This window comes from Bubalus kerabau, chromosome 11, assembly GCF_029407905.1.
Source record: "Bubalus kerabau isolate K-KA32 ecotype Philippines breed swamp buffalo chromosome 11, PCC_UOA_SB_1v2, whole genome shotgun sequence".
NCBI lineage: Eukaryota > Metazoa > Chordata > Mammalia > Artiodactyla > Bovidae > Bubalus > Bubalus kerabau.
The window spans coordinates 105,165,818-105,193,649 of NC_073634.1; the positions used below are offsets into that span (position 1 = coordinate 105,165,818).

Sequence of the window (27,832 nt, forward strand, 5' to 3'; positions counted from 1 at the left end):
ATAAGTGGGACCTAGGTTAAACTTAAAAAGTTTTGCATAGCAAAGGAAACTATAAACAAAATGAAGAAGCAAACGCTCAGAATGGGAGAAAATAACTGCAAATGAAACAACTGACAAAGGATTAATCTCCAAAATATACAAGCAGCTCACGCAGCTCAATAGCACAAAAACAACCCAATTAAACAGTGGGAGAAAAGACCTAAATAGACATTTCTCCAAAGAAGACATACAGGTGGCTAATAAACACACGAATATATGCTCGACAATGCTTGTTATTCAGTTCATTTCAGTCGCTCAGTTGTGTCCGACTCTTTGTGACCCCAGGAATCGCAGCACGCCAGGCCTCCCTGTCCATCACCAACTCCCGGAGCTCACCCAGACTCACGTCCATCGAGTCAGTGATGCCATCCAGCCATTTCATCCTCTGCTTGTTATTCGAGAAATGCAAACCAAAACTACAATGAGATATCACCTCACACCGGTCAGAATGGCTATTATCAAAAAATCCACAAATAATAAATGCTGGAGAGGGTTTGGAGAAAAGTGAACCCTCTTGCACTGTTGGTGGGAACGTAAATTGATATAGCCGCTACGGAAAACAGTATGGAGATTCCTTAAAGAACTAGGAATAAAACTACCACATGACCCAACAATCCCACTACAGGGCATATACCCTGAGGAAACCATAACTGAAAAAGACCCACGTACCCCATGGTTCATTGCAGCACTATTTACAATAGCTAGGACATGGAAGCAACCTAGATGTCCACTGACAGATGAATGAATAAAGAAGTTATGGTACATATACAATGGAATATTACTCAGCCATAAAAAGGAATGCATTTGAGTCAGTTCTAATCAGGTGGATGAACTTGGAGCCTGGAATACAGAGTGAAGTAAGTCAGAAAAACAAATACTGAGTATTAATGCATGCATATGGAATCTAGAAAAATGGTACTGATGAACCTATTGGCAGGGCAGTAATGGAGATACAAACATAAAGAGAGTTGTGGACACACAGTGGGGGAAAGAGAGGGATGGACAAATTGAACTGACACATATACATTACCGAATGTAAAATAGCCAGGGGGAATTTGCTGTATGACTCAGGGAGCTCAATCCAGTGTTCTGTGACACCTAGAGGGGTGGGATGGGGTAGGTGGCTCAAGAGGGAGGGGACATATGTATACTTATGACAGATTTATGTTGATGTATGGCAGAAACTAACACAATATTGTAAATTATCCTCCAATTAAAAATTTTTTTTAAACATAATTAAATGCAGATGGGAGACTATCTCCTCTGAGAAGTCTTCCCTTTCCTTTGCACTGAAAAACATTTCCTCCTTTGCCACCCCTGGACTGTGTGCATAAGTTCCAGAAGGGCAGAGATTAGGAAAGTATTGGTATTTCCTCTGTATGACCAGCATCTAGAACAGTGTCTGGCACAATGTCTGTTCAACATGACATTTACAAGTTATATTTTAGCTGTTCTCCTAGCATGGTAAAGAAAGGCAATTTCAAAATCTGGATGTATATGATTAAAACACATACTTACTGTTTCAAAAGTATTCAGTACCATCAAAGGGAAAAACACATTAAAATAATCTCCACAGTCTTGAAACCTGATAGGCACCCGTCTTGCGATGCACTGACACAGACTCGACGGGGGCCCACACTGATCAAAGTTCACAAACATCTCGTATCTCCATTTCAAGACCTCTTTTACAAAAGTATCAGAGATGGACTGTGACGACGTGAGAATGTTTACTGGAGAGGAAGTCAAAAAAGGTCTGCTTTCCCCAAATGGAACTTTCAAAACTTGCCTGTTGGAGTTATTTGGAGTCTGAGCAGGGAAAACATTGCATAGACCTTTCACTTCAGCCACTGGCTTCAGGGGTGGCTGTGGTCCTTTCAGAACAGACTGTGCCCCACTTGACTTATTTTTCAGAGATGATGGGAGGGCTGCGGTACTTTCCAAAGACTTGGAGAGACCAGCAATCCGTGAAGTACTGCTTGAACTAAAAACCTTGGTCGTGGAAGGTCTCGAACGTTTTGATGCAGACAGAGGCAAGCCAGGTTTACGAAATACATCTTCATCTGTGGCGTTAGTTTTTGAGTGTTTTGAGCAGTACTCACCCAGGTTTTTCAGAGTTTCAACACAATCTTTGTACTTACATTTTGTGCTACTTAAAGATTCCAACTGAGGCTGACTCACACACTCTTCCTCTCCCTGCACTGTATCTTTTCCATGAATGACTTCAATGAGTTTATCATTCTCTCTCTCGATTTGTGAACATAAATCCATGTCTTCAGGGTCACGCTGTGTTAAGAATATATCATCTTCCTCTATGTCACTGCTGAGTTCAGGCTCTTCCTCTTTCAAAGTTGCCAACTCTAAATGATGAACTGTTAGGTCACCTCTGTCTAATAGATTCTCTGAGGTAGGAACAATAACTTCATTTGTTGCTATTCTTCCATTTACCATGACAGGATTACACTGGTTTGCTTTCACAGGTTCTGTTTCAGAAGACTGACATGTTAGTAACTGTTTTCCTGCTTTCATGGGTTCTGTTTCAGAAGACTGACATGTTAGTAACTGTTTTCCCTTATTGTTAGCAGTCACCTCGGCTCCTCCATGACTGTAATCTGACTTATTTGATTCTGGCACAGCAGAGCTCTGTGCAGCACGTGGCCCTGCTCGTGTCTTATCTGTACTTCGACAATCAAAACGTTTTTGTCTGTTTTGCTGTGATTTGGATCTCATCTGCCTTTGAAACTGAAGGTCTTGACTCGTCAGCAGTTTCTTATTATTTCTGACAGATAGAGTCCGAGGAGAAATTAACTTCGTCTTTTTCCGGGTATCCACTACTCCAACAGTTCTGCCATGGTCACGCAGCCGACTTAAACACTCTGAAGATCCCTGGGACAATTCAAATGCCCTACGAGGAGCCTTTTTCAGGCCAAGTTTCTCAACCACTGAAGTTGGTTCGGGACACTGGCGGAATTTCTTTGGCGGAACAATAGCAGGAGTTGTTCTACAGCTTATGTAATGGGAGCTTTTACTCTGCCCTTTCTTGGTATCTGAATGGGATTTCTTAGAAGCTTTAACCACTGGAACTTTCCTGACAGGTTTGGAATACATGCGAGGCTTTGGAAGAGACTTCTTTGGGGAAACCACAGCGTTTCTCTGAACACTTGAACTGGGAACTGTAGATCTTGCATCTATACCTTTAAAATCATTTTTACTCACATTTCCCTTGTTAAGAATATCAGACTGGTCCTCGTTTTTGACAGAAGATGAAGAAGGCCTTAGAGGATCTTCAGCTATAGGTTTTTCATATCGTCTTCTCTTGGGTTTTACTTCAATATCACAAAATTCCTCAACAGAAGTACTACTACTACGTGGTTTTGTACGCTCTTCAAAGTTCTCTGCTACTTTTTTAATGACCTCTTCAGGTACATAATCTGTCTCATAACCCAAATCATTTGTACTATCACTCACATGAGTTGAGCATGGATTTTTTTCATTCTCTTGAGCTGAATTCTTGTCTGGTTTCTGATCATGCCAAACTGAAAACACTTCACATGGAGTCTCAAACTCAAAAAACTGAGAATCAGATTCCTCAAACTCCAAAAGGGACACTGGATTTTCTTCCTTTATTAATACCTTCTGTTCCACATTTGTGTTAGCTATTGAAGTATGTTGCTCTGGACATTCTTTCTCAATGCATGCTTTTATCTCTTTCATTTGTTTCTTCAAACCCAGAATTCTTTCATCTTCATCGTCATCGGAATCTGAAATAATAATAACCTGTTCACAGCAGGTTTCCCTGATATTTTGGTTTGCTGTGAAACATCTTTTCTCATCTTTTACTTTTCTTTGTATCTGGGATAAACTTTTTTCAGTTGAATCTGATGGGAACTTAGTAACACTGGCTTGAGCTATTAAAGATAATTTGTGGAGGTCTCTGTCTACCTGAGAATCTGTTAAGGTGTCAGGCTGGGGACTGCTGCTAAAGTCCTGTTCTCTTAAATGAGAAGAAAACTGATCAATGCTCCTACTAATTTTCATATCTCTTGATTCATGTCCAGTCACAGGCTCTTTAAAGGGAGATGCTTTCGTCATGAAGGTATTGGTCATTTCTGTGAGTGAGACCAAATCTTTGGTATCAACATGACATTCCTGTATTTGACAACTGTTTTCAGGGGTAGAGAAAATATCTAACTTTTCTTTCTTTACTTCTTTCTTTCTCAGCAGTAAACAGCTTTGAGATTTTTGTTCTCCATTTTTATCATCCAGAATACCATTAGGGACTAAAGAAGGATTGCATATGTTTCCACCTCCTTTCTGACCTCCTATATCTTTCTTTGAATAGAAACCCTCAATGCTAGATACAGTCAGGTTTTCCTCTAAACTGATACTTCTCCTGTGTTGCTTTTTTATTACATGTGACAACTTAGCACAGACTCCATCTTTATGTGTCTTAGATTTTGCTTTTGAGCTTTTGCCAAGACCATCTTCCTTTAAAGAGAAGTCCTCATTGGAGGCAGACACTTTTTCCAGAGAATCCGTGCTAGAAACAGTCAATAAGCGCCTTGATATTATTATTCCTCTGTCAAATACTTTTTCTGGACCATTTCTTAAAGTACCATTCTGTGGGGTACATGAGGAATTCTCTTTTACAGACTTATATTTCCCTGTACTTATTTTAACTTGATTTTGAACTCTTTCACAGGCAAGATTTTTACTACTCAGCTTCAAACATGACTCAGCTGAGAGGTGGCCTTCTAGTTTCAAATCTTTTATATAATATGGCTCTTTACTCTCTTCTATGGCATTATTTGCTTTGCTCAAAATACTCTCTTGCACTTGATATGCATCAGCTTTCATTGGTTCTTTAGAAGATGTTGGGCTGGAATTTTCTAGACAGTGCGCATCTTTTTCAGACTTCTTCCCTATTTGTTCACTTTCTTCTTTATAAGATGCAGGAGGTGTCTTACATGCAGGATTCAGATCCACAAAAGTGCTACACTGAGGTACTTTAAATTTTATGTTCCTAATAATTTGCTTTAAACAAGTTTGTAGCTCATGGGTTTCCTGACTAGTCAACTGCCAACCTAAAGATAAATTCCCTCGCAGGAATAAGTTGAGCTTATCCCAGAACCGCTTACAGAGAGTCTGCTGCCCAAGCTGATAGCCTTCTTTCAGGAGACTTCTAATCAGCTGCACACAAGCCAGCTGCACAGAGTTGGAGGGCATTGAATGCAGTGACAGGGATGATATCATTGCTGTGCCTTTGGAACAGTTTCCAGATGACTTCTCGGAACTCCGTGCAAACGCTGTGGTCGGAAGCTTGGCACACTTCACCACAGCCTCCACCCACTGCTGGGAACTAACCCACAGCAAATGTAGACATTTTTTATTTCTATGTAGTTCAATCACGGACACCAAAATCAGAAGGAAAAACTCAGTGACTTTGTCACACACAGCGTCTGTCTGGTTGAGAACATCTTTGACTTCAGAGTACAGATGGTGAATAACCTCCACTATGTAAGCCACACCCAGATCCTTCAGGTCCATGAGGGACTGCACAAAAGGGATGAACCACAGAAATGTGCTGTTATGAACACGCATGTCCTGACCAATGTCTGACTGGAGCACGTTAGCTAATGTTTCCATTTCTTCATACATGTTAGGACAATAATCAGGGCAAATGGCTGATCTCCACCCCGAATCCTAAAATGAAAGAGATACAGACGTTCAGATAAACAAGCACCATTCATGGTTGCTTGACACACAGTTGTAAACAAGAAAATATATTGCTCAATTTTCCTGTTTTGGTGCACACATACGGACCGCCAAGAAATTGAAAACAGTTCAATTTTGAGGCTAAAGTTTCATGAAAAGGTTAAATTTACAAAACCTCCATGCACTCTGAAATTCTTTCCATCAGCTGGTTCTGATTTCCAGTCACATGATTTATCTCCCCCATGCCATAAACATTCCACCCTTCCTAACCATACTTAAAAATTTCAAAGTGTGCCCATTTTTCCCCAGGCACTACTGTTCAATCAGAAAAATTTTATGCAACAGTTGATTCAGAATAGCTATATACCATAAAATCAGCACTGCAACTGATCACTGCACTGTCTATACAATATAAAGGCAACAGAGTATCATCTGAACTCTGAAAATGCTTTATACCTTTTTGGTCTTTTCAGGATTATAATTGTATACAATCTGGCTGCAAGTCACCATATCATCCAAATATGGCTCCGGTTCTAACTTGGTCCTTAAAAATATTAAGAACAGAAATTACTGAACTAAAGGGGGAAAAAAAAGAAGAAAAAAATCATGTCAATTAACAGACTTCCTTATGCAGACTGTTTGAAATCCTGACACAGGAACTGAACAAACCTCATAGAGCTGTTCCGTATGTTCTGGATCTCTCTATTGTAGCTCACGTTGTTAATAATGGTTTGAAATGCTTCAATAGGATCAATAAGTTGACCCCAGACCTTAGATCCAAGGCGATCCAGAATCACCATGAAACAGTGTAATGCTGGCCAGAAAGGATCCACACTATCATCTGAAACATAATGGAGTAACTGCCAAATTAAAAAACAATTAGAAAAAAGTACTAAAATATATTGAAAATTAAGCACCCTTTACCTGGGTAGCAACAAAACTGAAAGCAAAGCAGGAAGTAATTTAAGCCCTGCCAACTACAGGTCTTAGAAAGCTGGCAAACATTTAAGGAGTGTTTGCATTTTTTTAAAAGCAATACACCTTGGTTAAGGAATTTTTTCATGTGGAACAAACAGAGATAGTCTAGATAGATAAATTCAACTTTCTCACCCTGTTTGCCACACCTTTAAGAATCTTTCCTACTCTGCTTCTTCCAGACCTTTATATTCTCATCCTTCAATAAATAGCAGAAGTGAGGAAGGGAGAAGTAAGAAAAACTTGGTATCGCCAGATCTAAACAAAGTCCATGATTTAAGAAATCCTGAATTGTGCGTGTCACCTGGCTGGTGTACGAGACTGAATCCCTGAGGCACTGGACAAGCAGAGATGCGCTCTCTTCATCCACCCCTGTCTCAATGTGGCCTTGTTATTTTCATTCCATCCAACTGGCAGGAATGCCCACTACTCCCATCCTCTGGCCGTTTCTCACTTCTCTATGTGCAGTGGCAAAACACTGACCCACTCATAGACCTTAAACTGTTCCTCACTGTTTTCTAAGGAAATTCGAAGTTCTCAGTCAAGCACTTGTAAGATCTTACTGTATTCTTCTCAGATTTATTTTTCCATAGTAAAATAAAGATACACCATCTATAGCAAAAAAAAAAAAAAAGAATCGCTGGCTTTTCCCAAGTAAGAACTAGAACAGCTTCACTATTAGTACCACCAATCAAAAAAAAAAAAAAGTTTCCTATCCTTCCTTACAGTTCAGCTCAAATACCTCCCCTTGCAGCAAACACTCCCAGTCATTTGACCTTCCACAGTACTCTTTGGAGTAAGTGGTCTCACTCACACAATCCTTGACAACCCAAGAACATTCTGCTTTATTTCCTTCAGGGCTCTTAGACTCTACTTAAAAAAAAATCATAGTCATTTCTGTAGAACCTCTCATGTACTTTTTTTATCCTACACTGCAGCTATCTTTTGTCTAGCAAACTCTCAAATACAAAGTCATCAGTAAGGTAAAGACAATTACAGAAAGTTTCCTAAAGAGATGACTCATTCTGAAGCATGTTAGGGGAGCTGGATTAACAGAGAGAACAGAAACATATGTGCAAAGCACCGGGAAAGAAATGAACAAATTACTTAGTAAATTCTGGTAAGTGAATTTAGTAATAACCTTGATCAGAAATAATCTCACAAGAAAACACACGTGATCAAAGAAACAGTAACAGTTACATATTTCTTTTAAAATTCTCCACAAAAGAATCTGTATCTATACCGAAGTTGCCTAAAGAGAAGTGAAAGTGGGTAAAAAATTGTATTTTCACAGGATTTGGCATGCTTGGTCTTTGATGATTCATTCCTTCATAAAAAAGGTTAAGATTAGAAACACTAGTACAGACGCTCACTGATAAGCCTGAAAAAACCATGATAAAACCAAGCTGGCCTCTACTAACAATTTTAGACCCTATTTATTAGGCTATCTGAGCAGCATTGTCCAAGGGAACTTTTTGTGATGATAGAAATGGCTCACTGTCTGCCCAGTTTAATATGGTAGCAGCCAGGCACATGTGGCCACTGAGCTGTTGAAGTTGTAGCTAATGGGACTGAAAACCTGAATTTTTAAGTTTCATTAGTATAAATTTAAACAATCACATTTGGCTGCCAGTCACTGTGTTGGGACAGTGTATCCATTAAACTGAAGTGAAATGAAAAACCAAGCAAAAGTGAGGTAGTGGGACAGCAGAAGCTTTCTGCATAAATTTACTATCACATTATTAGAAATTCATCTCCTTTAGGTTCTAGTCTAGTCTTCATTCTACTACTGATTGGGTATTGCAACGTGAGAAAATAAGTTAACACCTCTGGGCTTCAGTCTCTTATGAAAATAAGGTGCTGAAAATAAAGTTAAATTCTAAAGATCCTTTCCAACTTAACATTCTGAATCTGTGACAAAAACCATAAAGTGTTCATTCTTTCCGCCATATCATTCATCCAAATCCTTAGTGACTCTAGTAATTTTAAAGTGCACCACCATCACAAAATTCAGCAAATAAAGTTTATTACCATTTGATTGCCTCTCCATGGTGTGAAGTATTGACTGCATAAAATCATTCTGTTTATCTGGGCCCAACAACAGTGAATCCATGGCTTGCTCCTCAAGAATGGTCAGCAGCATGCAAATACCTGTAAGACCACATATACTTTGCTTGAACTGATTACATTAACACTGTTCTAAAGTCTTCTCTGGTTTAGTTGGCAGAATAATAACATGGCAGTAAGATGAAGCAAAACATAATCCAGTGCCTCAGACACTAAAGCCTGAGACATTCACATACAACTGCTCCCAAGAACAGAACTTTAGACTGAATAAAAGGGAAAATACTATGAACTTTGTTAAAAAGCAATTTCCAAAATGACTACACACAATTTAATCTCATAAAATTGAAGATCCCTTAAGTTTTAAGATCATCATATTTCAAGTACCAATCACTGCCAAATACACACATGACTAAGACTCTGAATCAATGAATAGGACTGAACTATTTTAAGTTCAATATAGAATGTGTTGAATACCAAAGTTAATCTCTTTATGCCAGGAAATACTTTACAGATAGGAAAAGAAGTATTAAACCTCCTTTTTTCAATAGATCAAATTCTATTAAAGTCAGCTTCTATGCTAATATTTTGTTACATCTAATAATGCCTTAAATAAAAGATCTACTTGCCATACTTCAAAAGATACTTGTTACACAGATGATTTCTATGATAAAAAGTATTTAAAGAGAAATGTTGTAATGGTCAATTTAATGACAGAACAAGAACTGCAAACTATGAAATCTTTTATTTCGCAATTCTAATCAGATTACCAAATGAGATGACTTTTGCTGGATAATCGTTAAGACCTACTGGATCATGTCGATGTATGGCAAAAACTAACACAATATAAAGCAATTATCTGCCAATTAAAAAATAAATAAAAGCACCAGATTATTGTAGGCTTAAAAAAAACACTACTGGAAAATACTAATTGTTATTTGTATAGCAACAATACTCACCTAACCAATAGTTTTTGTAGTTGGCAGTATCATACATGTGTGAAGGCAGAAGAACCAGTTTACCCTTCTCAAGGACAGAAGAAGTATAAATGTCTGGGTTTTCTAAAAGTCCCAACTCAATAACTTTAAAAAGGCAAGTCAAAACCTCCTGTAAGTCATAGTAATCATCTCTATCCACTTTCCCCAAGTTTCTTGCAGTCAGGATAGCCCAACGCCGAACCTAAAAGCACAACACATTCATTACTTCATTCAGTGAACAACTGTCTATATACAGAAAGAATCTATTTAAAATAGGAATTCTCTGCTGCTGCTGCTAAGTCACTTCAGTCGTGTCCGACTCTGTGCGAACCCATAGACGGCAGCCCACAAGGCTCCCCCATCCCTGGGATTCTCCAGGCAAGAACACTGGAGTGGGTTGCCACTTCCTTCTCCAATGCATGAAAGTGAAAAGTTAAAGTGAAGTCATTCAGTTGTATCCAACTCTTAGCGACCCCATGGACTGCAGCCCACCAGGCTCCTCTGTCCATGGGAGTTTCCAAGCAAGAGTACTGGAATGGGGGGCCATCGCCTTCTGCGAGGAATTCTCTACAGGTTTTAAAAGACACAAGATATACCAATTTATATGTCACAATCTTAAAAAAATCACCATGCTGTACACCTTAAAACTGTACAGTGCTGTATGTCCATTATATCTCTATAAAACTGGAGGAAGAAAAAAACATCATACAGAATAAAGTACTTCAGCAAAAACATGACTTTCCAAGACATTTTAAACCAAAAGGAGGTGATGACTGAAAAAAAAACACAAGACACTAATTATAATCAAATTCTGAACAATACACAGGGGTTTGAGCACCGGCTTTCTGCATAGTTGAATATACCAATATAATCCGAATATAACAAGTCACCAGCCCTTCCATATCCAAGATTCTGCATCATGGATTCAACTAACCTTGAACTGTACATTACTAAACTGTTATTTCTGAGTCACTCAGTCATGTTCGACCCTTTTGTGACCCCATGGATTGTAGCCTGCCAGCCTCCTCTGTCCATGGGATTTCCTAGGCAAGAATACTGAAGTGGGTTGCCATTTCCTCCTCCAGGGATCTTCTGGTCCCAAGGATCAAACCCATGCCTCCTGCTTGGCAGGTCTTTACCAATGAGCCACCTGGGAAGTCCATGCATTAAAAACAATCTGCATATAAGTGAATTCAGAGTTCAAACCCATGTTGTTCAAGGGTCAAATTGTAATGCAATGCGTGAACTGTATTTGATTCTGATTTGAACAAACTAACTCCAGTAAAGCATTTAGGATAACCATTTCCATTCACTTAAACACTAATTAGAAACATGATATTAAGTAACTATTATTGGTATGTTGATATATTTTTTAAGACCCTTACCTTTTACAGACACATACTAACATTTTATGGATTAAATGCTCTGATTATCTATTTCTGTATATTTATAATGTTCCATACTATAAAGTTAAAAAAGGAAAGAAACAATGAAAAGAGAAGAAATGAAAGGTCACCTCTACATGGCAATATAGCATAGGAAAGTGATTTTAAAATTCTTCTGAGACACAAATTTAATTTAGTGACCATAACCAACCTTAAAAACTAAATAAAACAGTCTGCATCCTTCATTGTAAAATTATTTTGTGAAATGTTGATGTTTATGCATATGTGAAATGTCACATATGCATATATATGTGTTAACTCAATGGAAAACATTTTTATCAATACTTATCGCCCATGGAAAAGAAATGCAAAAAAGCAAAATGGCTGTCTGAGGAGGCCTTACAAATAGCTGTGAAAAGAAGAGAAGCAAAAAGCAAAGGACAAAAGGAAAGATATAAGCATCTGAATACAGAGTTCCAAAGAATAGCAAGAAGAGATAAGAAAGGCTTCCTCAGCGAACACTGCAAAGAAATAGAGGAAAACAACAGAATGGGAAAGACCAGAGATCTCTTCAAGAAAATCAGAGATATCAGGGGCACATTTCATGCAAAGATGGGCTCGATAAAGGACAGAAATGGTATGGACCTAACAGAAGCAGAAGATATTATGAAGAGGTGGCAGGAACACACAGAAGAACTGTACAAAATAGATCTTCACAACCCAGATAATCACAATGGTGTGATCACTCACCTAGAGCCAGACATTCTGGAATATGAAGTCAAGTGGGCCTTAGAAAGCATCATTACAAACAAAGCTAGCGGAGGTGATGGAATTCCAGTTGAGCTCTTTCAAATCCTGAAAGACGATGCTGTGAAAGTGCTGCACTCAATATGCCAGCAAATTTGGAAAACTCAGCAGTGGCCACAGGACTGGAAAAGGTCAGTTTTCATTCCAATCCCAAAGAAAGGCAATGCCAAAGAATGCTCAAACTACCGCATAATTGCACTCATCTCACACGCTAGTAATGCTCAAAAATCTCCAAGCCAGGCTTCAGCAATATGTGAACTGTGAAATTCCAGATGTTCAAGCTGGTTTTAGAAAAGGCAGAGGAACCAGAGATCAAATTGGCAACATCTGCTGGATCATCAAAAAAAAAGAGAGTTCCAGAAAAACATCTATTTCTGCTTTATTGACTATGCCAAAGCCTTTGACTGTGTGGATCACAATAAACTGTGGAAAATTCTGAAAGAGACGGGAATACCAGACCACCTGACCTGCCTCTTGAGAAACCTACATGCAGGTCAGGAAGCAAGTTAGAACTGGACATGGAACAACAGACTGGTTCCAAATAGGAAAAGGAGTACGTCAAGGCTGCATATTGTCACCCTACTTATTTAACTTACATGCAGAGTACATCATGAGAAACGCTGGGCTGGAGGAAGCACAAGCTGGAATCAAGATTGCTGGCAGAAATATCAATAACTTCAGATATGCAGATGACACCACCTTAATGGCAGAAAGGGAAGAGGAACTAAAGAGCCTCTTGATGAAAGTGAAAAAGGAGAGTGAAAAAGTTGGCTTAAAGCTCAACATTCAGAAAACGAAGATCATGGCATCTGGGCCCATCACTTCATGGGAAATAAGATGGGGAAACAGTGGAAACAATGTCAGACTTTATCTTTTTGGGCTCCAAAATCACTGCAGATGGTGGCTGCAGCCATGAAATTAAAAGACGCTTACTCCTTGGAAGGAAAGGTATGACCAACCTGGATAGCATATTCAAAAGCAGAGACATTACTTTGCCAACAAAGGTCTGTCTAGTCAAGGCTATGGTTTTTCCAGTGGTCATGTATGGATGTGAGAGTTGGACTATGAAGAAAGCTGAGCACCGAAGAATTGATGCTTTTGAACTGTGGTGTTGAAGAAGACTCTTGAGAGTCCCTTGGACTGCAAGGAGATCCAACCAGTCCATTCTGAAGGTCAGCCCTGGGATTTCTTTGGAGGGAATGATGCTAAAGCTGAAACTCTAGTACTTTGGCCACCTCATGCGAAGAGTTGACTCACTGGAAAAGACTCTGATGCTGGGAGGAATTGGGGGCAGGAGGAGAAGGGGACAACAGAGGATGAGATGGCTGGATGGCATCACTGACTCGATGGACCTGAGTCTGAGTGAACTCTGGGAGTTAGTGATGGACAGGGAGGCCTGGCATGCTGCGATTCATGGGGTCGCAGAGTCAGATACGACTGAGCGACTGAACTGAACTGACTAGACGGACCTTTGTTGGCAAAGTAGTATCTTCTGCTTTTCAATATGCTATCTAGGTTGGTCGTAACTTTCCTTCCAAGGAGTTAAGTGTCTTTTAATTTCATGGCTGCAATCACCATCTGCAGTGATTTTGGACCAGAGCAGCCAAAAAAAACAAAAAAACACAAGGCTGAGGAAATGTTCCAAATCAAAGGAGACTAATGCACCATGCTGTTGTTCCGTCACTAAGTAATGTCCAACTCTGCAACCCCATGGACTGCAGCATGTCAGGTTTCCCTGTCCTTCACTACCTTGCAGAGTTTGCACAAACTCATGTCTACTGACTCAATGATGCTATCCAACCATCTCATTCTCTGTTGCCCTCTTCTCCTGCCCTCAATCTTTTGCAGCATCAGGGTCTTTTCCAATGAGTCAGTCAGCTCTTCGTATCAGGTGGCGAAAGTACTGAAGCTTCAGTTTCAGCATCACTCCTTCCAATGAATATTTAGGGCTGATTTCCTGTAGGACTGGTTTGATCATTTTGCTGTCCAAGGGACTCTCAAGAGTCTTCTCCTGCACAATTTGAAAGCAGCAACTCTTCCGCACTCAGCCTTCTTTATGGTCCAACTCTCATATCTGTATCTGACACTGGAAAAATATAGCTTTGATTATACGGACTTTTGTCAGCAAAGTGATGTCTCTGCTTCTTAAAACGTTATCTAGGATTGTTATAGCTTTTCTTCTAAGGGGTATCTTTTAATTTGATGGCTGCAGTCACCATCCACAGTGATTTTAGAGTCTAAGAAAATGAAATCTGTCGCTGTTTCCACATTTTCCTCCACCTAATTGCCATGAAGTGATGAGACCAGGTGCCATGATCTTAGTTTTCTGAATGCTGAGTTTTGAGCCAGTTTTTGCACTCTCCTCTTTCATCAAGAGGCTCTTAGTTACTCTTTGCTTTCTGCCATTAGATCGGTATCATCTGCATATCTGAGGCTGTTGATATTTCTTCAGATCAGATCAGATCAGTCGCTCAGTCGTGTCCGACTCTTTGCGACCCCATGAATCGCAGCACACCAGGCCTCCCTGTCCATCACTACCTCCTGGAGTTCACTGAGACTCACGTCCATCAAGTTAGCGATGCCATCCAGCCATCTCATCCTCTGTCGTCCCCTTCTCCTCCTGCCCCCAATCCCTCCCAGCATCAGAGTCTTTTCCAATGACTCAACTCTTCCCATCAGGTGGTCCAAGTACTGGAGTTTCAGCTTCAACATCAGTCCTTCCAATTAACACCCAGGACTGATCTCCTTCAGAATGGACTGGTTGGATTTCCTTGCAGTCCAAGGGACTCTCAAGAGTCTTCTCCAACACCACAGTTCAAAAGCATCAATTCTTTGATGCTCAGCCTTCTTCACAGTCCAACTCTCACATCCAAACATGACCACTGGAAAAACCATAGCCTTGACTAGACGAACCTTTGTTGGCAAAGTAATGTCTCTGCTTTTGAATATGCTATCTAGGTCGGTCATAACTTTCCTTCCAAGGAGTAAGCGTCTTTTAATTTCATGGCTGCAGTCACCATCTGTAGTGATTTTGGAGCCTAGAAAAATAAAGTCTGACACTGTTTCCCCATCTATTTCCCACGAAGTGGTGGGACCGGATGCCATGATCTTCGTTTTCTGAATGTTGAGCTTTAAGCCAACTTTTTCACTCTCCACTTTCACTTTCATCGAGAGGCTTTTTTAGTTCCTCTTCACTTTCTGCCATAAGGGTGGTGTCATCTGCATAGCTGAGGTTATTGATATTTCTCCCGGCAATCTTGATTCCAGTTTGTGTTTCTTCCAGTCCAGCGTTTCTCATGATGTACTCTGCATAGAAGTTAAATAAGCAGGGTGACAATATACAGCCTTGACGTACTCCTTTTCCTATTTGGAACCAGTCTGTTGTTCCATGTCCAGTTCTAACTGTTGCTTCCTGACCTGCATGTAGGTTTCTCAAGAGGCAGGTCAGGTGGTCTGGTATTCCCATCTCTTGAAGAATTTTCCACAGTTTATTGTGATCCACACAGTCAAAGGCTTTGGCATAGTCAATAAAGCAGAAATAGATGTTTTTCTGGAACTCTCTTGCTTTTTCTATGATCCAGCGGATGTTGGCAATTTGAATCTGGTTCTGATATTTCTTCAGGAAACCTTAATTCCAGTTTCTGATTCATCCAGCTCAGCATTTTGCATGATGTACTCTGAATATAAGTTAGATAAGCAGAGGGATAACATCGGCCTTGATGTACTCCTTTCTCAATTTTGAACCAGTCTGTTGTTTCATTTCCGGTTCTAACTGCTGTTTCTTGATTTGCATACAGGTTTCTCACAAGACAAGTAAAGTGGTCTGGTATTCCCATCCGTTTTAAGAATTTTCCAGTTTGTTGTGATCCACACAAAGGCTTTAGTGTAGTCAATGAAGCAGTAGTAGATGTTTTGATGCAATGAATGTTGGCAATTTGACCTCTGGTTTCTGCCTTTTCTAAACCAGCTTGTTCATCTATCTGGAAGTTCTCAAGTTCACATACTGCTGAAGCCTAACTTGAAGCATTTTGAGCTTTACCATGCTAACATATGAAATAAGCTCAATTGTACAGTAGTTTGAACATTCTTTGGCATTCCCCTTCTTTGGCACTGCAATGAAAAGTGACCTTTCCCAGTTCTGTGGCTACTGCTGAGTTTTCCGTATTTGCTGACGTACTCAGTACAGCACTTTTATAGAATCATCTTTTACAATTTTAAATAGTTTAGCTGGAATTCCATCACCTTCACTTGCTTTGTTTATAGTGATGCCTCCTAAGGCCCACTTGATTTCATACTCCAGGATGTCTAGCTCTAAGTGAGTGATCACACCATCGTGGTTATCTGGGTCATTAAGACCTTTTTGTACAGTTCTTCTGTATATTCTTGCCACCTCTTCTTAATTTCTTCTGCTTCTGTTAGGTCCTTGCTGTTTTTGTCCTTTATTGTGCCCATCCTTGCATCAAATTTTCCCTTGGTATCTCCAATTTTCTTGAAGATCTCTAGTCTTTCCCATTTTGTTGTTTTCCTCTATTTCCTTGCACTTTTCACTTAAGACTTTCTTATCTCCTGAATGTTCTCTGAAACTCTGCATTCAGCTGGGTTTATCTTTCCTTTTCTCCTTTGCCTTTCACTTCTTTTCTCAGCTATTTGTAAAGGCCTCCCTGAAAAACCACTTTGCCTTCTTGCATTTTTCTTTGGGATGGTTTTAGTTAATACTTCCTACAAAATGTTACAAACCTTCTTCCATAGTTTTTCAGTCTACCAGATCTAATCCCTTGAATCCTTCATCATCTCTACTGTATCATCATAACCACTATATCTGAATGGCCAAGTGGTTTCCCCTACTTTCTTCAATTTAGGCCTGAGTTTTGGAATAAGGAGTCATGATCTAAGCTACAGTAAACTCCAGGTCTTGTTTTTGCTGACTTTAAAGAGCTTCTCAGTCTTCGGCAGCAAGGAATGTATCAGTTCAGTTCAGTCGCTCAGTCGTGTCCAACTCTTTGTGACCACATGGACCGCAGGACGCCAGGCCTCCCTGTCCATCACCAACTCCCGGAGTCTACCCAAACCCATGTTCATTGTGTCAGTGATGCCATCCAACCATCTCATTCTGTCATCTCCTTCTCCTCCTGCTCTCAAACTTACCCAGCATCAGGGTCTTTTCAAATGAGTCAGCTCTCCGCATCAGGTAGCCAAAGTATTGGAGTTTCAGCTTCAAAATCAATCCCTCCAATGAACACCCAGGACTGATCTCCTTTAGGATGGACTGGTTGGATCTCCTTGCAGTCCAAGGGACTCTCAACAGTCTTCTCCAACACCACAGTTCAAAAGCATCAATTCCTCAGCGCTCAGCCTTCTTCACAGTCCAACTCTCACATCCATACATGACTACTGGAAAAACCATAGCCTTGACTAGATGGATCTTTACTGGCAAAGTAATGTCTCTGTTTTTGAATATGCTGTCTAGGTTGGTCATAGCTTTCCTTCCAAGTAGCAAGCATCTTTTAATTTCATGGCTGCAATCACCATCTGCAGTGATTTTGGAGCCCAGAAAAAGTCAGCCACTGTTTCCCCATCTATTTTCCATGAAGTGATGGGACCAGATGCCATGATCTTCGTTTTCTGAATGTTGAGCTTTAAGCCAACTTTTTCACTCTCCTTTTTCACTTTCATCAAGAGGCTCTTTAGTTCTTCTTCACTATCTGCCATAAGGTTGGTGTCATCTGCATATCTGAGGTTGTTGATATTTCTCCTGGCAATCTTGATTCCAGCTTGTGCTTCCTCCAGCCCAGCGTTTCTCATGATGTACTCTGCATGTAAGTTAAATAAGCAGAGTGACAATATACAGCCTTGACGTACTTCTTTTCCTATTTGGAATCAGTGTGTTGTTCCATGTCCAGTTCTAACTTGCTTCCTGACCTGCATGTAGGTTTCTCAAGAGGCAGGTCAGGTGGTCTGGTATTCCTATCTCTTTCAGAATTTTCCTTGTGATCCACACAGTCAAAGACTTTGGCATAGTCAATAAAGCAGAAATAGATGTTTTTCTGGAACTCTCTTGCTTTTTCCATGATCCAGCGGATGTTGGCAATTTGGTCTCTGGTTCCTCTGCCTTTCCTAAAACCAGCTTGAACATCTGGAAGTTCACAGTTCATGTATTGCTGAAGCCTGGCTTGGAGAATTTTGAGCATTACTTTACTAGCGTGTGAGATGAGTGCAATTGTTCGGTAGTTTGAGCATTCTTTGGCATTGCCTTTCTTTGGGATTGGAATGAAAACTGACCTTTTCCAGTTCTGTGGCCACTGCTGAGTTTTCCAAATTTGCTGACATGTTTATAATCAATATGATTTTGGTATTGACCATCTGGTGATGTCCATGTGTAGAGTAGTTTCTTGTGGTGTTAGAAGATGGTGTTTGCTATGACCAGTGTGTTCTCTTGGCCGAACTCTAGCCTTTGCCCTGCTTCATTTTGTACTCCCAGACCAAACTTGCCTGTTACTCCAGGTATTTCGTGACTTCCTACTTTTCCATTCCAGGCCCCTAAGATGAAAAGGTTATCTTTTTTGGGTGTTAGTTCTAGAAGGTCTTATAGGAACTTCTAGGACAAAGGAGAAGCTGCAAGGATATGGTAGGAGGGCTGCAGACACATTAAAATCAAATCCCAATCTCACCAGGTGGCAACCCACAAATCGGAGAACAATTAATACCAAAGAAGTTCTCTCACTGTTGCAAAGGTTCTAGGCCCCACATCAGACTTCCCAACCTTGGCATTCGGCAAGGACTTGGGGGAAACAGAACTCTTGAAGAGCACAAGAAAAACGCTGTGTGTACCAGGACCCAGGGGAAAGGAGCAGTGGCCCCCCACAAGAGATTGAGCCAGACCTGCCTTGCATGTCTGAGGGTCTCCAGTGAAGGCATGGGTTGGCAGAGGCAGGGGCACTGGGAGCAGCAGACCTGGGAGGCACATCTTGGCATAAATCCTCTTGGAGGTAGAATGCCAATAGCCCTGCCATAGAGCCCATAGCCTCACTTCAGAGCCTACAGACTCCATGATTGGGTTGCCTCAGGACAAGCAATTAACAGGGAGGGAGCACCCATCAGCAGACAATTGGATTAAAGATTTACTCTGCATGGTCCCACCCCTCAGAGCAGTTTTCCCCATAGCCAATCCAGCCAATCCCTCCCAACAGGAAGCTTGCACAAGCCTCTTATCCTCTTCCATCAGAGGGCAGACAGAAGCAGCAAGAATTACAATCCCTCAGATTCCAGAATGAAAAGCCACAATCACAGAAAGCTAACCAAAATAATCTCAGAGTATGGGGGAAAATGCTACTAAGTACAATGGATCATATGACACAACTGGAAAACAGACCTTACTGTATCAACATTAAATTCACTGTTCACTGAAGTTTATAATATTATAATATACTTATTCTTATGAAATATACAATAAAGTCTTAAAAGGCAAACAGTCATGATATATGCAACCTACTCTCAAATAGTTCAGAGAACAAAAAAGTTTTGTAGTTAACTGAAAGCAAAAGATAGAGCAAAGAGAGTGAAATGTTAATACCTGGTGAATATGGATAAAGAGTATACAGACTGTTTGCTACTTTTTTTTATTCCTGAGAATTTTCTGTGTTTTAAATTATTTCCAAATAAAAAAAAAAAGGCATAAGGACTCTGGAGTCACGTTGAGTGTTAGTCGCTCAGTCGTGTCCAACTCCTTGCATCCCCATGGACAGTAGCCCACCAGACTCCTCTGTCTCCGGAATTCTCCAGGCAAGAATACTGGAGTGGGTTGCCATTCCCTTCTCCAGGGGATCTTCCCCAACCAGGGATCAAAATCAAGTCTCCTGCACTGCAGGCAGATTTTTTACCAGCTGAGCCACCAGGGAATCCCAGTAGGTGAGGGGCTTGCCCAAAGTCCCACAGTTGGTGAATGATCCACCCAGAATGCACACCTGGGTCTATGACCGCCCAACCTGAGGCCTCTCCCACAGGCTACTTTATGGAGTCAGGTTGCCTGTACACAAATCCCAGTCACCACAAACTAGAATGTATAACTGTGGATAAGTCTCCTGACTCAGTTTCCTCACCTCTAAAATAAGCCTATAGTGAAGAATCCAGTCACTCCTGGCCCTGCAGACTCAGTCCCGAAGCCTGCAATGGCAGGACCAGGTCCTGGCTGCTCAGCTGGACCAGCTTCCTCTACTGGTTTGCAGCTTTAAGAAAGCCAGTCCTAGACAGCCGCTGGTGGTACTTTCTGTCAATCTTCTTTCACAGGAAGGAAGGCCCCATCTCATCTAAGCAGAGCCCTTGACTCTGGGTCTACCCTAGTGTCGAGTACACTTGTAATTCCTGTTATCCTGCACAAACTCAATCCCCTGCTACCTACTGCCAGCCAGGCCTACAAGTTTCCACCACTCATCACTTTGTGCTTGTGCTCCCTTACTGGTTCAAAGGAATTGAATTGTGTGATTTTACAGCTTTTCAAATTCCTCTGTTTTTGAATTTTTTTTCTATCATTGTTAGGGTTTGGCACAGAAGAGACTGAAATTCATCACCATTTTTCTTGAAAAACCATTAACATGTTCTTTCTTTGCCACTTAAAGGCTCTTTACTGGCCCCCCATCAGCAGAGCTGCCCTGCACAACTTTTATTTTAACACTGTAACTTAAGAGGCCAACGTGCACAGACCCACAGCACATGCTGCCTCACCACGTGATAAATCTGCAAACCCCAGCCATCAACTCAACATCAGATTCCAAAACTCTGGAGTTGCTCTCTGCTTCTGTTCTACCTACTGCTCTGATTCTTATGTTCCTCCTTCTGTCCAGCACCTAGGAACTAATCTTCTTGTCCTCCCCATACTCCATCACCTTTTAAAAACCTCATTCACTAACAAAATAATCTTAAATGTTTTAAGTGGTATTTCCATGTGCTTGGAGTGGGGCAGGCTGGCAAGAAAAGCAACAGAGAACAGTCCTTCATTAGCTCAGGTCAACATATTAAAAGTCTGAATCATTCCCTTGGCTTTCAAATTGGAGCATCACCTGTCAAAAGGATTCCTTACTCTCTTAAATCTCTTCTTTGACCACCCCCCCACCCCCACTAAAGCACTCTCTCCTTAATTGCAGTAATTTTACAACAAAAGAATAATTTTGGCAAATATTTTACACAAAGTACACACCAAAACTTCTATTATAGTTAGTCATATATTGGTACAAAAGAAGATATCCTCTTCTATTGCCTGTCACTGACACTTACCATTTCATTGGGATGAACCAAAAATAAATAGATCCCTGGATGTTTGTCAAAAACTTGAAAGGAGCAATTAGCTTGTTCCATCCGGCAAAGTGCTTCAACACATAATTCATCTAAACAGAAAAAATAAAGCAGTAAATGTAAGACAAAACTTATCAACTTAACAAGATTCCCTAAATCTGGCTTCTTCGGTTACTCTAAGTAAATGAAAAGTTTCTCATTTTTCTTTTTTTTAAACTGAGGCAAAAATGGTGTAAATGTAGGAACAATATTCTATCTTCTGAAAGACTGTGGTATATATATGGTAGTCATCATGTAATTCATAATATATTCCTATAAATGACAGATTTTATTAGTACAAACATCTTCTTTCACACAGGGCATAATTATGTCCAGAGGGCGTCTTCTTGGAAGTAGGGTTATGGTCCAATTCCATTAGCATTCTACATGTTGACCCCACGTGGACTTCATTTTGTATCAGAGTGGTATCAACTTTATCCACAAATGGCTATTTTGTCCTACTCTCAGTTACCGAGTACCCCATTTCCTCCACTGGTTGAAATACTATCATCATCAAACACTAAATTCCCCAAATAGACTTGGTTTCCTTCTTGACTCTCTACACTGTTCTCATCAGTCTATCTGTGCCAGCACTATCCTAATCCCACTGCTTTATGGAAATTTCTTCATTACTTCCAGAAGTTTACTGAACAGACTTACACATGTATCCTATCAGGTGAGTCAACTCATCAAGCCTCAAGAGAGTATCACAGTGACAGTGGTTAGCTTTGGGGAAGAGGAATAATGACTGGAAAAGTAGGAGAAGAACTCCTGGGGTGTTGATGTTTTTTTTTGTTTCTTGACCTGGATGCCAGCTACACAAGTGTGTTTATGAAAAACTAATAAGCTTATATACTTTTCTGGATATGGTAACTGTTTAATAAATGCTTGAAAAGTGGCTTATTAAAGAGTTTAAAAATCTATTTTGAATTTATTTAGAAAGAACTGATTTCTCTAGTAAATCTTTAGATCTACTTTTCAGTATACTGAAATAGAATAGAGAAATAAATAACATGACAAGATAGCAATAAAAAAATCTAGAAGTGCATTATTCTACAGGGCAACCTCTTGGTCTCAGCAAAAGTTACGGCAATGAAAAAAAATGTGTGTGCATGTATGTAAGAGTAAATGATTCTGGATTAAAAGACGTAAGAAACACGAACTAAATGCAACCAATGCAAAGTCCCTGACTGCACTCTAATTTAAATAAACCTGCCAAAAAAATTCTGCAACTACTGGAAAAATCTGAACATGGCCTAGATACAGTAGTAGGTACCTAAAGGTATTGTTGTTTTGTTAGATTTGACAGATCAGAAAAATATCTTCGAGAGATTTGTATTAAGAAATGCAAATACAAAGGACCAGAATCTAGGCAGTTATAATATGCTATGTCATAGTAATTACTAAAAACTACTACCGACCAGTAGTTCTGAATCTGGCAATTTTGCCTCTCTCTGGCCCCACCCCTCAACTCCCACGGGACATTTGGCACTATCTAGAGACATTTTTTTTTTTGGAGAAGGCAATGGCACCCCACTCCAGTACTCTTGCCTGGAAAATCCCATGGACGGAGGAGCCTGGTAGGCTGCAGACCATGGGGTCGCGAAGAGTCGGCCACGACTGAGCGACTTCACTTTCACTTTTCAGTTTCATGCACTGGAGAAGGAAATGGCAGCCCACTCCAGTGTTTTTGCCTGGAGAATCCCAGGGACAGGGGAGCCCGGTGGGCTGCCGTCTATGGGGTCGCAGAGTCGGACACGACTGAAGCGACTTAGCAGCAGCAGCAGAGACATTTTTTGGAGAAGGAAATGGCAACCCACTCCAGTATTCTTGCCTGGAAAATCCCATGGGCGGAGGAAGCTGGTAGGCTACAGTCCATGGGGTCGCAAAGAGTCGGACACGACTGAGCGGCATTTACTTTTACTTTAGAGACATTTTTGGTGGTCACAACCAGGGCAGAAGGGAGAGAAAGCCACTACTGACATCTAGTGGAGAGAGGTCAGGGATGTTCCTGTAACATCCTACAGGCCCACCCACCAAGAATTATCTAGTTCAAAATGTCAACAGTGTCAGGTCTGAGAAACCCTGCTATAAGCAGATTCAAAGAATAAAAATTAACTGAATGAACAGATGAATAAATGGACAGATAAAGCAAGTAGAGTTACATGTTAGCAAGTGTAGAATCATCTATGTGGTATATATATGGTATTCACTGTGTAATTCACTTTACTATGTTTGGAAAAAATACCAAGTACCCTAATTATACATTTAAGGAACAGATTTTTCAGTACAGATAACCAAAATTCTTACAATTCTTAAAATAAAACTGATACAACTGTGAAAACATCCAAGATACTCACTGACATGCTCATGTAAAAGCAGATATGGATATTTTAGTATTTCAAGAAGAGGAACTCGAAGCTTGTTTTCAAAGTCTTGGCCAGTGAAATCGAACAGCTGTGCCTCTCCGTTGTTGTCTACTATATATAACTCATCATCATCTCCAATTTCTGCCTTCATGGATCTTTCAAAGTGATTTATGAGACGTAAGGTTTCTAATTCCCATAAAACCTACAGGAAAAGAAAAATGAACCATGTGCTCTGTATCTTATTATCAACAAAATATACTGCATGCAGTGATCCTTCTAGAAAGCTTTTTCCTGAGTATAAAAATTCAGAAGTCTAAAGAAGTACTAACACCACATATTAGATTTATTTAAAGAAAACAGTCACTAAACATGGCTTAGAGACTTTTATGTGGCTTTTATGATACAGGAACATGAGCACACAGAGTATGAGATGTTTAAAACATTGCTTTTGTGGAGTTTTGCTATAAATACATCAATATCTCTGTCAACTACACTCTGTTGGAAAGGAGAAGGTGGAGCTTCTTTGTTAAGGCACAAGCTGGGCCTTTTGTGACTCCCCTTTAATGTTCCAGCCAGAGGTAACCACCTTGAAACATCAGTTTTAGCATAAAGCCACTACTTAGGTTCATAGCTAGAGAATTCTGTACATGTCAAAGTTTTCTCAGTAGGTTCGTAAGTAATCATCCCCTCTCCTCTTCATGGTATTATACATATCTCTATGGTCTGTGTTCCATTTTCCATCAGATACATGTAATAAACTAAATATTCAAAGCCACACATTTAAAATTGTGTTTCATTTGGTTACTATCAATAAAAAATATGCTTCTCTTTACTGATTTTGGGGGCTTCCCTGGTAGCTCAGGTGGTAAAGAATCCACCTGCAATGCAGGAGACTAAGGTTCAGTCCCTGGGTCAGGAAGATTCCCTGGAGAAAGGAAGGGTTACCCACTCCAGTATTCCTGCCTGGAGAATTCCATAGATAGAGAAGCTGCTACATGTTCATGGGATCCAAAGAGTCACGAGATGACTGAGCAACTAACACTTTCACTTCACTGACTTATACCACCCACCCATTAAAAAAAAATGGAGAGAGAGAGGAGTGGTCCCAAGAAGGCAGAGGAATAGGACAGGCAGACCACTTTCTCCCCCACAAATTTATCAGAAGATCATCTGAATGTTAAGCAACTTCCACAAAACAACTTCTGAATGCTGGTAGAGGACATCAGGCATCCAGAAAGGCAGCCCAATCTCTTTGAAAGGAGGTAGGACAAAATATAAAAGACAAATCAGAGACAAAAGATTTAGGGACGGAGACCATCCTGAGGAGGGAGTCGTGAAGAAGTTTCCACACAGTGGGAAACCCTCTCACATGCCTGTCTGTGGGAAGTTTTGGAATCTCAGAGGGCAACGTAACTGGAAGGCCAAGAAAAAAAAAAAAACCCACAGAATACGTGCCTAACCGCAACTCTAAGTGGAGATGGAGAAGTGGCACAGATGCTTGCGTTTGCCACCAGTGACTGGGGACTGCGCAGGGAGGCGCAGGCTGCATCATTGGTCCTTAGGGTAAGGTCCAGGCCCAAATGTCCTGAAGACAATCTGAGGAGCTCGTATGAGACAGCTACCCAAACCATGAGATGGCCAGAGACAAAAAAATTAAAAAACACCTTTCCCGCAAAAGGCTCTAACACTGCATAGCGACCCCTGGCACGCTCACAGAACAAAGGATTGAGCAAATACCAAAGGACAGCAAGCCAGCTGCCATATACGGCCCTCCATCTCCGGAGGCCGAAGGGAGGCATCCAACAGCCAGAGCCAGAAGGCAAAGTGCTGCTTCAATCTTGGCCCCAGAGTCCACATCTTCCACCAAACTGTGAACAGGCTCCCAACTGCTAACCGTGTCTTCCTGGGATCCTGGATGGCTGACCTCTACCAGGAGTGTCACAGCCTGATCAGCTCTCCAAGGGAGACACACAGCACACCTGGGACTCTGCTCTTGTAGCACACCCAGGAAACCAAGCAGCCAGGACCGGGGAGGCGAGTCAGATGCCTGGCCCACCTGAGACGGTGAGCTCACCAAGCACCCGGTCACCTGAGCTGCTCGGACTTGGGAAGGGTACAAAACAAACAGCCCATCTGGGTCTGTGCCCTTGTGGAGCGCCCAAGAACCTGAGCAGCAGAGACATGGAAAGTGCACAAAACGCAGGGCCCACCTGGGACAGAGCCCTTGCAGAGCACCCTGGAGCCTGAGTAGTGTGCACACGGGAAGTACACACTGTCTCGGGCTGTGGCAAACCCAGTGTGGTCCATCCATTGTGAGCACTCCCTACACGTGCCAGCAGTTTTTGTTGCAGTATCCCTCCCTCCCACAACACATCTGAACAAGTGAGCCTAAATAAGTGGCCACCTTCACCCCTTCTGACAGAGCAGAAATTAGACACTGAAGAGACTTGAGAACAGAGGAAGCCAAAATAAACAAAGGAAGAGGAACCACTCTGGAAGTGACAGGTGCAACAAACTAAAACCCTGCACTTAATACCGAGACAGTGCATTTGAGGCACCTGTAGACCTCGGGAACAAGTACAAGCCAGAACAAAGGACTATCTGACACCGAACTGACCCCACAATGCCCACAAGAACACCAGAGAAAATCCTAGATATATTTTTACTATTACCACTTTTTTGTGTGTGTGATCTTTTTTTTTTTTTTTTTTTTATTTTTAAACTTTACAATATTGTGTTAGTTTTGCCAAATATCGAAATGAATCCGCCACAGGTATACATGTGTTCCCCATCCTGAACCCTCCTCCCTCCCCATACCATCCCTCTGGGTAGTCCCAGTGCACTAGCCCCAAGCATCCAGTATCGTGCATTGAACCTGGACTGGCAACTCGTTTCATACATGATATTTTACATGTTTCAATGCCATTCTCCCAAATCTCCCCACCCTCCCCCTCTCCCACAGAGTCCATAAGACTGTTCTATACATCAGTGTCTCTTTTGCTGTCTCGTACACAGGGTTATTGTTACCATCTTTCTAAATTCCATATATATGCGTTAGTATACTGTATTGGTGTTTTTCTTTCTGGCTTACTTCACTCAGTATAATAGGCTCCATTAAAAAGAATACATTTGAATCAGTTCTAATGAGGTGGATGAAACTGGAGCCTACTATTACCACTTTTTAAGTTTTTTAAAACTTTGAGTTATTTACTCCTTTAACTTTCATTTTTACAGCCTACTATTAACACTCCCCCCAAAAAAAAAGCTTTTTAAAAAAATCAAATTCCATATATATGTTTTTAAAATTTTTGTGATTTTGTTTTATATTTTTTATATTGCATTTCTGAGAGTCTAACCTCTACTCTAGGTTTTTAATCTTTGTTTCTTTTTGTTATCAATTTTGTACCTTTAAGAATCTCATCTTCAGTATCCATTTTCACTAAGGGATTTGATTACTGGCTAGAATGCTCTCTCTCCTTTTGACTCCCCTTTCTCCTCCTGGTAACCTCTACCTCCCTCCTCTCTATTCTCTTCTCTATATAACTCTGTGTATCTCTCCGGGTGTTCCTGGCCATGGAGAATTGTTTCACCATTAACCTAAGGGTTTAATCTTCTGTGCTGTATGGTTGGAGAAGTCTTGAGATTACTGTAAGAAAAGGACCAAAAGCCATAGTCAGTAGGCTTAACTCCAAAACTTTAAAACATCAGAGAACCCCTGACTCCAGGGAACTTTTAATAGCAAGAGCTCATGCAAAATTCTCCATACCTACACTAAAACCAAGCTCCACCCAAAAGCCAAAAAGATTCAGTGCAAGACAAACCACACTAATTCTCCAGCAAAACAGGAACACAACCCTGAACATTAAAAGATGGGCTTCCCAAAGCCATGCTGAACCCATAGGCACCCCAAAACTCACTATTGGACACTTCAATGCACTCCTGAGAGAAGAGCTCCAGCTCCACCCACCAGAACACAGACACAAGCTCCCCCAACCAGGAAACCCTGACAAGCCACTAGTCCAAATCCACCCACAGTGAGCAAACTCCACAATTAAGAGGAACCACGAACTTCCAGCCGGCAGAAAGGGCACCCCAAACACAGCAATCTAAACAAAATGAAAACGTAGAGAAATATTCAGCAGATAAAGGAACATGATAAAAACCCATTAAATCAAACAAA

At 40.9% G+C, this 27,832-nt stretch overlaps 1 protein-coding gene across 9 annotated transcripts in view; it reads right to left on the reverse strand.

Annotated features, from left to right (window-relative positions):
- Nucleotides 1-27,832, reverse strand: part of SETX (senataxin) — a 109,918-nt gene that overhangs the window by 62,445 nt on the left and 19,641 nt on the right. For all 9 annotated transcript variants that reach the window (XM_055541474.1, XM_055541472.1, XM_055541467.1 and 6 more), the window contains 7 exons: nucleotides 23,644-23,854; nucleotides 21,227-21,336; nucleotides 9,750-9,969; nucleotides 8,758-8,877; nucleotides 6,421-6,592; nucleotides 6,208-6,295; nucleotides 1,558-5,739 (listed from right to left, as the gene is read on the reverse strand). In XM_055541474.1, coding sequence (XP_055397449.1) covers nucleotides 1,558-5,739; nucleotides 6,208-6,295; nucleotides 6,421-6,592; nucleotides 8,758-8,877; nucleotides 9,750-9,969; nucleotides 21,227-21,336; nucleotides 23,644-23,854 — 5,103 coding nt within the window. The remainder of the gene's footprint in view (nucleotides 1-1,557; nucleotides 5,740-6,207; nucleotides 6,296-6,420; nucleotides 6,593-8,757; nucleotides 8,878-9,749; nucleotides 9,970-21,226; nucleotides 21,337-23,643; nucleotides 23,855-27,832) is intronic.